The 15,640-nt window shown below is 38.3% G+C and overlaps 1 protein-coding gene across 1 annotated transcript; it reads left to right on the forward strand.

The window, feature by feature from the left end:
- Positions 1-2,365: 2,365 nt before the first annotated feature.
- Positions 2,366-12,792, forward strand: LOC150076700 (2-Hydroxyacid oxidase 1-like). The gene is made up of 9 exons (XM_090386615.1): positions 2,366-2,409; positions 2,573-2,710; positions 3,278-3,429; positions 3,566-3,821; positions 4,169-4,332; positions 4,634-4,725; positions 4,985-5,143; positions 8,537-8,606; positions 12,694-12,792. Exons 1-9 carry the CDS (start codon positions 2,366-2,368, stop codon positions 12,771-12,773), a joined length of 1,155 nt encoding a protein of 384 aa, XP_090242741.1. The 3' UTR covers positions 12,774-12,792.
- The last annotated feature ends 2,848 nt before the right edge of the window (positions 12,793-15,640 follow it).

Genomic DNA, 15,640 nt, shown 5'->3' on the forward strand with positions numbered 1-15,640 from the left:
ACTTTCCTCCCAAAATACTCATTCAGTTTGTCAGCTACCCGTACAGGATCATCAACAGTCGAACCATCGATATCAAGTGGACCACTCTGATGCATCTCCTTCCTTTTCGAGTTTACATAGGCAAAGAAGTCTTTGCATCCCTTGCCAAAGATGTCTCCTAATCCGCCTTCGCTTGTCTAACCTCCTTTGTGACTTGATTACAGACTGGCTTATATCTATCATAGTCTTCTATGTCTCCTGATAACTTATATGCATCCGATACATTTTTCTTCTCTGCCATGAGTCTCATTAGTTCATTTGACATCCATTTAGGCCTAAACCTTGAACATTATTTCTTAGTTACTATGAAAAGTCTAGCAGCTTCCAAGATTAATTCCTTGAATGCCTATTTAGAATTTGCTGTTAGTAACATCATCAGTTTGTCCCACTGTATAGAATTTAAAAACTGTCTGAGACCACCATAGCCCCTTTACCCTGATGGTAGTCTCTATACGGTTGTTAGTTGTACTCATCACAGTTATTAAGCCTATAACACACTCCTCCTCTCATTTTTTCTTTCCTGGAACCGACTTAGTCAGCTACGTTGTGAAAACGGCTCATATAAATTACTAACATCATTGACTGGATTCGAACTCGGATGTTTTCCACCGGTGAGAGGCCGATTATACCAAATGGTGATTATACCAATTGTGCTACCCGCAGGTCGGATGACTTGAAACGAACTCTTCGGATTAGAATTTCTGCAACCTTCCAATTTATTATAACAACTGAGGAAAGCAACATGGTCAATATGAACTCAACGAAGTAACCCGTGGCTAGTTTTCGATACTTCGTTGAAACTATGGCAAGACGAATCCAGGCTATTCCGAAGACTAAAGGAGAATCTACTCGCTTTTCTACAGGTGTACCTAATAAAGTGACCATTCAGTGTATAGCTACTTATCTCCAGCTTAGCCTGTACTTTATGAATGAGTGAGAAATTCGCAACTGTCTAATTCAAATATATCACCCTAGGGTCTAGCGATGATTTCTGCAGCCTTCCTAAAAGCATGATGCACACTCTCTTGATACGTTCTTTTGCATAACTGGAAGCACCCAATCTATCACAGTGGATACAACATGCTAAACTTTGCAATTCTGGTTGAAGTGCAATAGTTTTACCATTTTGGATCTGGAGGAGACCAAGTGTCTTCCCTGCTTCCTTCTTTATCTATATAAGTTCTATCACCTCTCTTTTTCCATTTACTTTTAAAATTTGAAAAAGAGTTGTTGATGTTCCTGTCAGAGCTTAATTCTGAAAACTGGTTTCTCAAATTATGCTGAATACATTTTCTGTACTAAACATTATAAACAACCAAGGATTTAGTCTTTAACATATTATTAATGTCTAATTTCCCAATGCATCCCATCTCTCCACGTAATGTGTGCCTATAGAACTCTTCCCAGCATTCACATATGACGTAATCGATATTGATGACGAAATAAGACAACTGCGATTATAAGTCCATATGGTGTGAAACAGCTCAGGGGCCGCGGTGATGCTTACATATGAATAAGAAAAAAACGATCTTCGATACAGAATGCCAAAAACCACAGGAATATCTTTGAGTTATTACCTTTCACTAAGGATATGCCAGGCCACGTATGTTACCCTAACATCAATGAATGCAGGGTGCAGCAGCTGAGTGTTTAGGTTAGTCAGCGTGGCGAATGTTGAGTATTGGGGGGTCCAAAGGTGACACCTGTGTCTTTGTTAGTAAAACCAGACATTCCCATCTACGTACACAGCATACGTAGTAAAGCACCCCACTATCAGGTTAATGAAAAGCTACTTTAGCTTCACTATCACCTACACACTGCTTTCACCCACAACCAAGGTCTTTACTGACACTGGATAACACTTCAGGTAGGTTAAATTGCTCCTGGCTATGTGTGTACATTTGATTTTGTAGTAAACGTTTTAGTCATTTTATTTTAATTTTAGTGAGTAAATCTTTCCACTTCTCTAACTTGTTTCCTTTTCAGTTCTTCAATGTTTCTTGGAATGGAATTGAAACGCCTGGATCGAAGGGGATCTTCAGCAACCCGTCTATGTTTCCTTATCTTAATTATAATTTCTGGAAGCACGCAAAACGTGAGTAATTTCCACTATTATTAAGTTGGTCATCCAACTGTGATTTGATTCCAATTTTACAGAGTTTTGTAAGTTGCCGAGACTTTTTTGATCACTGCAACTTAGTTCCACTAGCATTAGAAATTGTAAGTGAAGCTAATATTGCAAATAAACGTTACCACCTTTTAGAAAATACAATTAAAACTGTTCTTTCTAAGGTAAATCTTAACATTAATTCTGATTTCTGTGCAGATGTGTCCTGAGAATAACAAAAAAGATAGCAGAAATAGTTCCACGTAAGTTTAATCTTAATAATTCCATTCATTATGTTCAACTGTCTAATATTCGCTTTAAATTAATATTTACAACTAACTGTACTTTATACCATTCGAATTGCCTATTTTATGGAGTTCTATTCAGTTTAATTATCTCTAAAATTGGTTGATTTATTCGTTCCAGATGGGATCCGAGTCAAATGGTTCTGGTCGAGGATTTTCGTAGATACAGTATGTTTCTACCGGATGCATTAGAAGATTATTTGAATGATGGAGCTGGAGTGGGATTTACCTTGGAAGAAAACAGGAAATCTTACTATAGGTAAGGCTGGAACAGAGGTTCGCATTACATACCAATGCGATGAAGAAAGAGCTATAATGAACGCAAAGAAGTGATTATTACAATCCATGCAGAAAATTTAAATAATATTTAATAGTAAGTCAGTTTATCACTGAATTGATATGCATAGGGATTCATGGAAACGGTGTTTTTTATATTTTCATTGTATTATCATGCAGTAATTGCTCAAGCTAAATTGCAAGATCTAATACAGAAGTATATTACATTGACAAAAATAATGGTCAGTGTATAATTAACGATATCTTCGGCCTTGATCATATACTGTACCTAGTCGGCGATTCCAAACTAGCCTTTTGTTATCAGTAATTTTCTTTATTTTTTTTCTAAAAATCAGCATTAATGAATGAGGAAAATATTCTAGTAAATAAGGTAATTAAATTTAATTGTGTTAAATCTAGAAACAGGGACCTGAAGGACCGCACACACAAAATCAATTATTTAATTAACCAAGAACTGTCTCTCCAAATTTAAATTGTATTTCGTAGTAACCCTGTCCATATCCAAGAATTTTCCATTCTCTTTCAACAGGTACAGATTGAGGCCACGTGTACTTCAGGGGTTCTCTGATATTGACCCTTCAGTAACAATTCTAGGAACTAAGATAAACTTGCCCGTGGGAATTTCGCCAACTGCCTACCATCGATTATTCAACCCAGATGGAGAAATAGCAACTGCAAAAGGTAATAAAACTGTTCATTTTTCTATATAAGGTGTTGCCAATAAAATGATCTCAATGCTCAGTTCGTCTCTATGTGTATATGTGTGTGTTACAGTTCTTACTGTAACATATGTTTTATTCTCTGTGTCTTTATGCAGCAGCTGAATCTGCTGGTACTATCATGATCGTCAGTAGTTTGTCTTCGACATCAATCAGTGACATAGTCCAGGCAGCTCCATCTGGTATCTTCTGGATGCAAATATCCATTTTAAGTGATCGAAATGTCACCGCCAGGATCGTTGAGATGGCAGAGAAAAGCGGATTCAAAGCAATCGTTGTAACGGTGGACTCGACAATCCCAGAAAGGAGGCCAAGCGACATCAGAAACAACTTTACCCTACCTTCTGACATTGAGTAAGGATTCTCCTTTCCCAGTAGCTATTCGCTGTATAATTCTTGAGTATCAGGTTATCACATAAAGGCGCACAAACTACTTTTAGTAACAGCTTTCCACAAAAGCAAAATTTCTCGTTCTGACCATAAGTTTTAGGCAAATAGAATTCCGATAATCAATAAACACTTTCATGCTTTATAAATAAATTATAATATAATAATAGATGTAAATATGATTCACATGAACAATATTTTAAAATCAGTGAAAGGCTTCCTAAGAATTCTTAATATCACTGATATCAATTATCTTGATTTGGTAACGAAATTTATCTTTTTACTTTGTATTTAAGATATTGTTGTCTCTGTAGTGTCCCTATTTATCGAAGTGTTATACAGAACGTAGGCAACATAAGTAGCGACGAGCTGAGGAATTTGGTGTACCAGTTAGAAGATTCATCCATCAACTGGGATTCCATTCGATGGCTGAAAACCGTCACTACACTTCCGATTATTCTGAAGGGAATCCTTACAGGTATCGACTGCTTAAGCTGAATTGGTTTAAATTATCTTCTGAAGTCCTTTCTACATCCACAATGAACCATGTTGATTAACTAAATCAGTTTAATCAATTTAAATTTTAACAGTTTAAATTTTGATCAGTTTAACTAAATTGTTGTACTCTTAGTTTGGTTTATTGCTTGAAATATCAGCTCAACGCATTGAAACGTAACTGTAGTTTGAAAATTCTTAATTGAAACATTTCTTAAAAGTGTTCTATGTTAGAAAGATTATTTACTGAACTGTAAAACAATAATTCAATTATTTCATTCCAGGAGAAGATGCCAGTATAGCTGCATCTAACGGGATTTCAGGCATTTTAGTGTCCAATCATGGAGGTCGAGAGTTAGATGGAGTACCTGCAACAGTGAGTAAATTTAACATGAAATTTTTGATTTATGGAAAATAACGAACCCATCGCATTTAGACGTCATGTGATTTATATTGGTTGAATAAAACTGAAAGTTTTTTAGCCTAACTGGAAGGCTAAAAAATTATAGAAGGCTAAAGATATGACCTTCTGATAATGCCTGAAGTTCGTTATTTAATGTTTTTTAAAAAAAGAATGAATTAAGAGAAAAAGTTTTCGTTTACTCAGTTTCATATTGTTTCCTATTATTTTTCAGATTGAGGTGCTGCCAGAGATTGTCAGAACAATAAGAGGAAAGATTGAGGTGTACTTGGATGGAGGAGTAAGGACCGGCACAGACATCTTCACTGCCATGGCCATGGGTGCCAAGGCTGTGTTTATCGGGCGACCGATCTCTTGGGGCCTTTTCTACAAAGTAAGTTACAAAGTCTACAAAATTAGTTAAAATGCAATAATTTTATGCAATTGTTTATTATTATTATTATTATTATTACTGGAGGGTTGTTCAAATATTAGTGATTCTACTACAGTTCCTATATTACCTACCTAGTGCCGACCATTTAGTATTAATTGTAGCAAACGATGCAAGAAAGCAAGCTTAGACAGCATTAGCCAAAAACTAAATAAATAAATCTCATTTCACCTATTCATCCCCTCCAATAGTTTGTCCAGTTCTTCCCTGAATTTATTCAAACTATCCACTTCACAACAACGGATAGAAGCCTGTTCGAGCAATCAACCAACCCTTAGCTGAATGCAAACGTCCTCACATTTATTCTACGACCATCTTTCCTCAATCTGAAAGATCCCCTCACCAATCTCGTTGATTGGTGAGGGGAACAAAGGGATGCTGTTAACACCCCAATCAGATCACCTCGCATGTGCGGAGTGTCCAGACGGTGCAATTTGCAGAACTGAATTCTTTCGTGGTAACAGTACCCCTTTGTTCCCCTCACCAATCTCGTTGCCCTTCTATCTACTCGTTCCAGTAGCTCCATGTCCTTCTAAAAATGAGATCTCCATACCTGTAACCAAGATAATCATTTCCATATCTCTGCTAACAAAGTTCTTGGATTCATTGACAAAACCCTCATGAGCTGTCCCGGCAGCCTCTCTGCGCTGCTCGGATAACTTAAGATAACGTTAGGATAACTCAGATAACCTTGGATTTGTCAATGTCAAATTTCAATTGCCATTTCTCAGCCCATGTGCCTAATTTTTTCTATATATTTTTATTCGGGTTAAGGAGATGAAAAAATAATATTTTGTGGATGGTGATGTCATAGGATGACTGGTGTTTCTTTTCCCTCTTTTGTCAAGTATCATGTAGGGTCAGGAAGATAAAATTCTTCCTCTATCGAGCTGTGTGTATATATTATCTATATTTAAATATGAAATAGTTCCTTTTTGAGGAATTCATTTTTTGTTATCTGTTAACTAAATATTGTTGTGAGATACATGCAGTAAAGGAAAAACAATTACTTTTATTATATTATTAATTAATTGATGTGTAATAGAGCCACAGAAAAGGTTCGACAGGCAAAGGCAGTTTATGAGAAATCACTAGCAAACAGAGCAAAGAGGGGGGATAAAGAATTCTTCACATATATAAATGCCAAGAAGAGCAGGACAAACCAGATCGGACCTTTACGTAAGGGAAAGGGGATAGTAATAAATACACCAGCTGCCGTTGCAGATGAACTCAACAGTTATTTTGCATCGATATTTACAAATGAAAAGCCTTTTGTGGCAAAGGGAAATTGTGGGAGCGAAGTTAAAAAATATGTAATTAATGATATTGAAATTTCGCAAGATTATTTAATGAAAAAACTTTCAAGCCTACAGACTAGTAAGGCTCCTGGAGTTGATGGAATATACCCTATAATCTTGAGAGAGGCGGCAAGCGAGTGCATTGAACCACTGAGGCTGGTTATGCGAGCATCACTAGACTCTGGGGAGATTCCCTTGGATTGGAAAAGTGCAAATGTATCTCCCATACATAAGGGTGGCTCTAAAAGTGAAGTGGGAAATTATCGACCTGTCAGTCTGACTTCAGTAGTAGGGAAAATCATGGAGGCATTGATCAAGGGTGGAATTCAGGATCATTTTGATCGAATTGAAATTCTCAAGGATACTCAGCATGGTTTTGTAAAGGGAAAATCATGTTTAACAAATCTGGTTCGCTATTTCGAAAGGGTCACTCACGAGCTGGATTTAGGGAATAATTTCGACATTGTTTATTTAGATTTCAGCAAAGCTTTTGACTCAGTCCCACATGAGCGGTTGCTTTATAAGCTGGAACAGGTTGGAATCACTGGGAAAATCCTTAGATGGATAGAAGGATGGCTTCAGGGCAGGAGGCAGAGGGTTGTGATAAATGGCTATTCCTCAGATTGGGTTGATGTAAGAAGTGGGGTTCCCCAAGGATCAGTATTAGGACCACTGTTGTTTTTAATTTTCATAAACGACATTGATGAAGGGATAGAGGGCGTGATGTCTAAATTTGCAGATGATGTTAAAATTGGTAGAGTAGTTAATGATCACTGTCAAGCTGAGCTTCTTCAGAGAGACCTAGATAGACTTCAAGAATGGTCAGAAAAATGGCAGCTGTGCTTTAATCCAACAAAGTGTAAGGTATTACACCTGGGAAACAGTAATCCCAAAATAACTTATTCACTTGGTGGAGTTCAACTAAACCCAGTACTGGAGGAAAGGGACTTGGGTGTTACGATACGGTCAGACATGAAATTCTCTGAGCATTGTAAACAGGTTGCAAGGAAGGCCCATGGTGTCCTATCGATGATCTATCGAACTTTTGCAAGTAGAGATAGGGACGTGATAATCCCATTATATAAGGCCTATGTTAGACCACACTTGGAATACTGTGTTCAAGTATGGAGACCGCACCTAAAGAAAGACATCGAGCTTCTTGAAAGGGTGCAAAGAAGGGTAACTCGCCTGGTGAGATCGGCAAAAGGGCGTCCTTATGAAGAAAGACTTCGAATATGTGGGTTGCAGAGTTTGGAAACTAGACACCTTAGAGGAGATTTGATTGAGGTGTTTAAGGCTCTGAGAGGCATCAGTAAAATGAATGAGGACAAAATTTTCAAGATTATAAATGATGCTAGAACTAGGGGACATAAATTCAAGTTACGCGGGGAAATGTTTAGATTGGACTGCAGGAAGTTTTATTTTAGCCAGCGAGTTATAAATTACTGGAATAAGTTGCCTTCATGGGTGGTAGAGGCCGACAGTTTGGGGAAATTCAAAGGTCATCTGGATAGTACTTTCGGGTAAGGGAAGCGCATAGGATGATAGGATTAATTTCCTTTTTATTTAATTTTTAATTTCATTTTATTATTTTTATTTATTTATTAATTATTATTATTATTTATTTATTTAATTTTTGTTTTTATCATTGTTTTGTTCGAATTTTTTTTTTTTTTTTTTTTTTTTCTGGCTGGTGCAGCATAAGCCATAGGCTTTCTTGCACCATACGGCCGTTACTAATACTAATTAATAATTAATTGGTAACATGATAATTATTTACTTTTCACTTCTGTTGATCGCATAAAAATAAAACATTGAATTAATCAAGAAGCAAAAATCGAACGCAAGAAACTTTTGTCTACAAGGGAATAAAACATTCAGAAGGCACATATCCGACCCCATTCTGATACAATGAATATTAGAAATGTCTGCATTATGTTCTAAGTCTAGTTTGTTTGTTTAATGTAACAAAAAACGGAAAGATAATTCAGTTATAATACATAAAGTGATTTATATTTATTTAATTAATTTGTTGCAGGGCCAAGCAGGAGTCGAAATGATATTTGATATCCTAAAAATTGAGTTCAACAGAACACTGGCATTAACGGGTAGGTTTCATTCGTTTTTATAGCATATTTTCTTTCAGACTGAAGTCAAGTTAACCCAATGACATTGCATCTCAAAACAAAGTGAAATAATGAATAAATACCAGAGAGAGATAGAGCGATAAGTTAATAAGATATAAGATTGATTTTCATGTGTAAGATAATTGAGAGAGTTGGTATAATAGCCGTCCACCCACACCGGGTGGAAAAAACCTTAGTTTAAATCCCATGAATGATGTGTGGAAATTTTATGGTTGGTTTTAAAAAGTGACTGAGTTTGTCGATCTCAGGCGAGGGAGCATGATTTTTTCCCGGCTACAGAACATACGCAATTTACATACATAATATATATACGGCGCAATATTGCTTAAGTTGCTGATGCGCCTAAAACCCTGCAACAACCAACCAACAACAAGAATACATCACATGGTTTTGTAATTGAAGATAAAACGTTTCGAAGGTATCGCTACAGTGGTGTGCAAAACTGAAGGACCAGTCAGGTTTTCACCTGTAGCTTCTCATAGGAGTGGCCTGGATATGGGAAATACCAAAGGAACCTCGTGAGATACAGAAATGATGAAGGAAACAACACCGACACAAGAACGGAAACAAAACGGTACAGGGGAACATTATTCAAAAATGGCAACATAGCACTGGCTGCCTGCCATGATACAGATGCATCACTGCCAAAGATGGAACAAAGGGAAGAGGTGGTCCTCAGCAGGATATATGGCCACCCCTAATATCGATACAGACTTTGCACCGCCTGTCCATACTTAGAACAATGTTGTTGATAAGTTTTTGCGGTAACATCGTCCATATTGAACGAGTACTTCAGCTGGTGAGCATTTTCTGGTGGGTGTGAACGTGCCAGTAGGCGTCTCACCAGAGCTTCCCATATGTGTTCGATGGGATTTAGATCGTGAAACGGGAAGGCCAATCCATACGAACAATATCCTCACTTTCCAAAAGCATATCAACAGTTGCAGTGCGATGGGATGTGGCGTTATCATCGATAAACACGAACTCGGGGCCAATGGCACCACGGAACAGACGCACATGGGGAAGGATTACCTCAATACAGTAGCGTGCACCGGTTACAGTGCCGCCTTCCAGTATCTGGAGTTGTGTACGTCCATCCAAGATAACACCTCCCCAGACGAGAACACCTTGGCGGCCATATCGATCTCTTTCAGTGATGTTTGCCTGGTGATACCGTGTGCCAACCTCTCGCCAGATTAGCTGACGTCCAGAATCGCTGCTGAGACTGAATCTACTCTCATCAGTAAAGAGTACCTTACCCCATTGCGCTACTGCCCAGTCCTTGTGTTCGATGCACCACTGTAAACGGTGTCACCGATGGGCAGGTGTTAAAGGGACACAGCGTACTAGTCGTCGGGCAAACAGTCCACCTTTCTGGAGTCGCTTGGCCACAGTAAACCGCGATATCCTGCGTTCTGTGCTCCTGTGCAGCTGGTTTGCAATGGATCCTGCTGTCTCGTGTGGTCCCTCTTGGCCTGTAGGACTATATAGCGGTCATCATTTGGCGTTGTTTTTCGTGGGCGACCACCACTGGTCTTTCGAACAGCTGTACCTATTGTTCTGAAGGCCGACCACGCACGCGAGACAATGTTATAGGCAATACTGAACTCTGCAGCCACACTCCTCGCACTTCGATCTTCCTGGAGCTTCCCAATTATTCGACCCCGGGTAAAGTCATCCAGATGTTGCCTATTGGTCATTTCGTTGTCTGTAGCACTGTATGAAATCAATCGAACATCTGTAACAATCGTGCTCGCCATTCGGTAATTTGCATGTAACTGCTGCTTTTATCTGTTTATGTGAGCCCTCTCATCCCGATTCAAATTTTTGCATGTGCACGCGCTTTCTACTGAACGGCCACAGTTATGCTAATCCCCACAGGCTGTTTCGTTTGATTTTGTGTAACCTTTAGAAATAGTGTTAGTCCTTAAATTTTGCATACCAGTGTATATTTGATGAGGTTATTATGCTAACTCAAACGTTTGCTGAAGAATAAATCAAATACAAAGGACAAATCTCCATTCATATCACAACATATTTTGCAGATATACTGTAAATATTCAATAAATAAATTTCACATTACCAAAGCAAGGCTCTGATTTCACACCAGAGCGAAAATTGTAATATAGTCATGAATATTTGTGAAATGACGACATAATCGCTGACACAGCCTATCCAGCCGCTTTATAATGGCAGGTAAGGGAAGTTCTTCCACTGTTGGCAAACCAAATAGCCAGATCTCGTCAATATGTTAAAATGTCTGAAAGACTCCACACGCCCGAATGTTCGCACCATTAGGATACTATTAAACTTCCCTTCTAGTAGATGCAGCCTGATAGTTCTATGTTGATCGCATATGCCGGCCACAGATCGGGATGAAGGTCTCAAGAATGAGGATCTGGTGTAAAATCTTGTGGAGTGGAGCTAATATCTGGTGGCAGTTTTAGGACAAACCTGCTTTTGACAGAAGACAATAGAGTACAGCACTATCAGAACCACGATTGAACCTCATTATCAGCAGAGGAGCTCTCATCTACCTTCGCCATAAAAAGAGATCGCAAGGATATAATGATGACGATGCTTTTTGTACCTGAGAAGAAGGAGCGTGTGTATTAGTGCAAACGACGTGTTACATGGAACCAAGACCATACAATTAGCTTGTTATACTAGATAAAAAAAACCCTGAATTTCTCAGAGAAAAAAATTTTGCTGTCCTTGCCTGAGACCGACTAACTCGGCCACGGAGGGAAACAGCCCATAAAAGCTCTTGAGTCACTGACGGGATTCGAGCCTGATCCTTTAACACTGGGTAAGGGGGATGGGGCGGACGGAGTTATAACCACAGTGCTATCGTGCAGACAGTTGAATAGACACTGAATTTTAATGTCTGCGAGACCCTATGCAAGTTCCCATGAGTTGTTCTGACAGCCTGTCAATACTGTTCAGAGAAATTCATATCTAAATAAATAAATAAATTTTCTGTTTATAATCCGGGACGATCAAATGGTCAGAGGAGTTCATAAGATAGACAGAATACAAGAAACAGCACCATATTCAGTAGTCACGGGCTTGAACCCCGGTCACTCAAGGCACGTGTACTTATGCACCCGCGCGCCTGACCACTAGGCTACGGCGGCCTAGCTGCACAATAATCCCCCAAGTCTTTTTCATTTTCCACTACCCTCAGTGTAGTATTCACAGTCGTTAAGTTACAGTGAGATTACTATCATTAACCACCCTGCCAACTTTTGTATCATCTGCAAATTTGCACATTAAGCCTGATATGCCTTAATCAATATCATTGATAAATATAAACAAAAATGGGCCCAATACTGGACCCTTGGACGACTTCGTAGGCCAATAATAACATTGGCCTACGAAGATTAGTGTCCATTGATTACTTTCTGTCTTCCCCCATTCAACTATCCCTTTATCCATAGCAGCAACTTGCCAGTAAGTAATGCCACACTGCTCCACTTTGTACAGCAGTGTTTCATGTGCAACAGTATCGAAAACTTTCCTGAAATCTAAGTATATGACATCAAAATGATTTTTTTCATCCATTTCCTCTGTGACCACATCGTAGTATCTAATCAAATTGGTCAGACAAAATTTCCCCTCAACAAACCCACCATGTGTCTGAAATAAAACTGCAGTATTTTCTATATGATTCTTCATTACTTCTTTTAACCAGTGTGATTCCATTACTTTCCCTGGAAAAAAAGTTAAGCTACCAAGTCTGCAATTTATGATTTATTTAAAATGAGTAGTCCCACCAGCTACATAGCGAGGGAAATCCTTTAACTATCTGCTCAATAAAGCTAGCCTGCCACCCTGAATTTTCTCAAATACGCTGCTGGTGTTTGTTGATTTTTGCTTCACCAGCAAATACGCTGCTGGTGAAGTTATCTTTGTCATTCCCAATGAATTAATAAACTGTGAAAATAAATTTAAATTAAGTTGATATTTTAATAAAGCAGTGAAGAGTTGATTTCCATACGTTTTTATGATAGTAATAAGTTGTAATAACGATTTTTAATCCTAACAGATTGCCCAACTCCAAAGGACATCAAACCACATCAAGTAGTTCATCATTCCTACTACTCAAATTTGTGGCATCCCCTGTAACAGAAATTGTGGACGTTATTTGTTATTTCATGATTTTATGATCACTAAATAAAGTAAGTGATAACCAACTCCAAAGGACATCCAACCACATCAAGTAGTTCATCATTCCTACTACTCAAGTTTGTGGCATTCTCCATAACAGAAATTGTGGACTTCATATTTGTTATTTCATGATTTTATGATCCCTAAATAAAGCAAGTGATAATCTGTTGTAATTATTCTTTATTTATTCAAAATTTCTCTTCTTCGTTGAAATCAAAGCCTTGCGGCATTTTAATCACAAAGAAAATTTAAAAAAAAAAGTACAGTAAGTTAAAGATATTTGCATTTAATAATACAAGCACAACTGCATTTCAACTGAATTAAAAAAAAAAAACACAAATTACTGTGAAAGGCTATGTTCGAGAAAATTTATTTTTCTAAGTTCAGTAACTCAAAAAGGAAAGAAAGTTCAGGTACCAGCTGCATACGTTGCTTAGTGCGTCAACTGATGTGTGTGTGTGTGTGTGTGTGTGTGTGTGTGTGTGTGTGTGTGTGTGTGTGTGTGTGTGTGTGTGTGTGTGTGTGTGTGTGTGTGTGTGTGTGTGTGTGTGTGTGTGTGTGTGTGTGTGTGTGTGTGTGTGTGTGTGTGTGTGTGTGTGTGTGTGTCTTGTTCTGGGTACTTGGCTGCAGGGTCTCTAGGTGAGTCAGGCACCTGAGCTTCCTGACAGCCAAGTAAAAAAGCTGTTGAAAAGGAATATAGGGAAGAAGAGAGGAGGTCAGAATGAATGGTAACAGGAGTGGGCTGCAGGGATTAATACCCACTCTACAAGTTGAGGCGAAAAAAAAAAGGGGAGGGATGATTGAGCGGACCTGGTAGGAAAAGTTATAGGGGGAAGAGGTCTCTATAGGATCGCCATTCAGGGTTGTTGTTGTTGTTGTTGTAGGGTTTTAGAAGCAACAGTGACTAAGGCCATAATGTTCTATGTATACTGTCTGTAAATTGCGTGTGTTCTGTGGTCGATTTTCCGTTTGCTAGACGAAAAATCTGAGTTTCCGGGAGAAAAACTATGCTACCCTCCCTGAGACCGACTACAGCCACGTTGTGAAAAAGACTCATAAAAATTCCTTCCATCTCCATATAAATTTCTCCCATCATCGACTGGACTCGAACAGAGGTCTTTTCCACTAGGTGTGGGGAGGATGGCGATTCTATCAACTGTGCTACACACGAGGGTAGCATAGAGAAACAAAAGATGTGGGAAATGTTAAGAAAACAGGGAGTATGAATGTCACTAATGGAGAGTATTAAAAATCTATACAAAGGGAATGAACGCTGGTTGAAAACACAGGCTGGTTTGAAATTAAAAATGGACTGAGATAGGGCAGTTCACCTCACCTCTATTAATCATGATAGTTATGAATGATATAGCAAATGATGTTGAGAAAAGGATTGGGACAGAAAAATTGAAAGTGATGATGTTTGGAATGGGATGCATATAAATTATTAAGCGACAGAAGCCTATGGTAGACATAAACTAGTCTATAGTCAAGTCACAAAGGAGCTTGGAGAAGTGAAGGCAGATTACGAGAAATCTTTGGCAAAGGATGCACAGAAAAACAGCAAAGACTTCGATGATTTGTGAATTTAAGGTGATGGGAAGGAGGAAATACAAAAGAAGGTGGAAAGGTGAGTGAAGGAGGCAAAAAGATAATATTTGAAGTTCAATGGAGCTGAGAGTAACTCAATGAGAATACAGGAAGCGCGCGAGAGAGAGAGAGAGAGAGAGAGAGAGAGAGAGAGAGAGAGAGAGAGAGAGAGAGAGAGGATGAGATTAACATCTTGATTGAGGAAAAGAAGGTACAAGAAGTGGACAGTGGAAGGAATTTATATGCATCCTATTCCAGACTCCAGAGGGTTCTTTACTCATAGTATTAGTAGCCGTAGTTGTGGCATATGATTGAAGAAAGCAAGCTCATAAACCATTAGCTTGCTCTATCCCCTCCAATAATTTGTCTAGTTCTTCCTTGAATTTATTCAAACTGCCTACTTCCACGAGAACAGATGGAAGTTTGCTCCAACAATCAACCACTCACTCACTGAAGACAAACCTCTGCACATCTATCCTGTACTCATCATTCCTCATCCTTTGCCTACATGTGCATAGTCTGAGCAAGAGGAAGAATCCCCTCAGCATTGAGCTTGTCAATCCATTCACAGCTTTAAACACCTCAATCACATCATAATATGGCAGGTGCTTAGTCTCCAGACGCTGAAATTTGCAGAACTGTCATTGGAGCCTGTCTTGGTAATACCAGAAAATCGTTGCCATTTTCTACACTGTTCCAGCAAATCTACAACCAGCCTGAAAATAGAACTGTATTTTCTAGAACTCTAGAACTGTATTCATTATTAAAATTCAGCCCAACTATTGCTTTATACAATGGGATAATCATCTCCTTATATCTACTAGCAAAGTTTCTATTTATTATAGACAAAGCCCCATAAGCTGTCCTGTTAGCCTGCCTGCATTGCTCAGAGAACTTCATATCTGACTACGCTACACCACCTTCCTCACACTGGTCATTTTCATTTTCCACTACTCTGATTATAATACCATATCAATCTGGGATTAATGTTACCCATATGCAGTACCTTGCATTTTTCAATATTAAATATCAACTGCTAAATCTCTGCCCATCTGCATAATTTTTTTACTTCTCCTATAATCGATTTTTAATTTTCTATCAGGTTTTTGGTATACCCTGTTGAAGTTAAAAAAAAATAAAAGAAATAAAAAAGAAACAAGAAAAACCTATAATAAAAGAAAATTATTTTCGTTTCGAATCCCACTGACTATTGAAAAAAAAAAAAAAAAAAATCGAGA

This window comes from Mastigoproctus giganteus, chromosome 12 (assembly GCF_048544385.1).
Source record: "Mastigoproctus giganteus isolate SK-2022 chromosome 12, ASM4854438v1, whole genome shotgun sequence".
Classification (NCBI taxonomy): Eukaryota; Metazoa; Arthropoda; class Arachnida; order Uropygi; family Thelyphonidae; genus Mastigoproctus; species Mastigoproctus giganteus.

Coding starts and splice junctions, on each gene's coding strand:
- LOC150076700 (XM_090386615.1), top strand. CDS start 2,366: ATGTGTCCTGAGAATAACAAAAAAGATAGCAGAAATAGTTCCAC. Junction 3,430..3,565: donor AGAAATAGCAACTGCAAAAG/GTAATAAAACTG, acceptor GTCTTTATGCAG/CAGCTGAATCTGCTGGTACT. Junction 4,726..4,984: donor TAGATGGAGTACCTGCAACA/GTGAGTAAATTT, acceptor ATTATTTTTCAG/ATTGAGGTGCTGCCAGAGAT.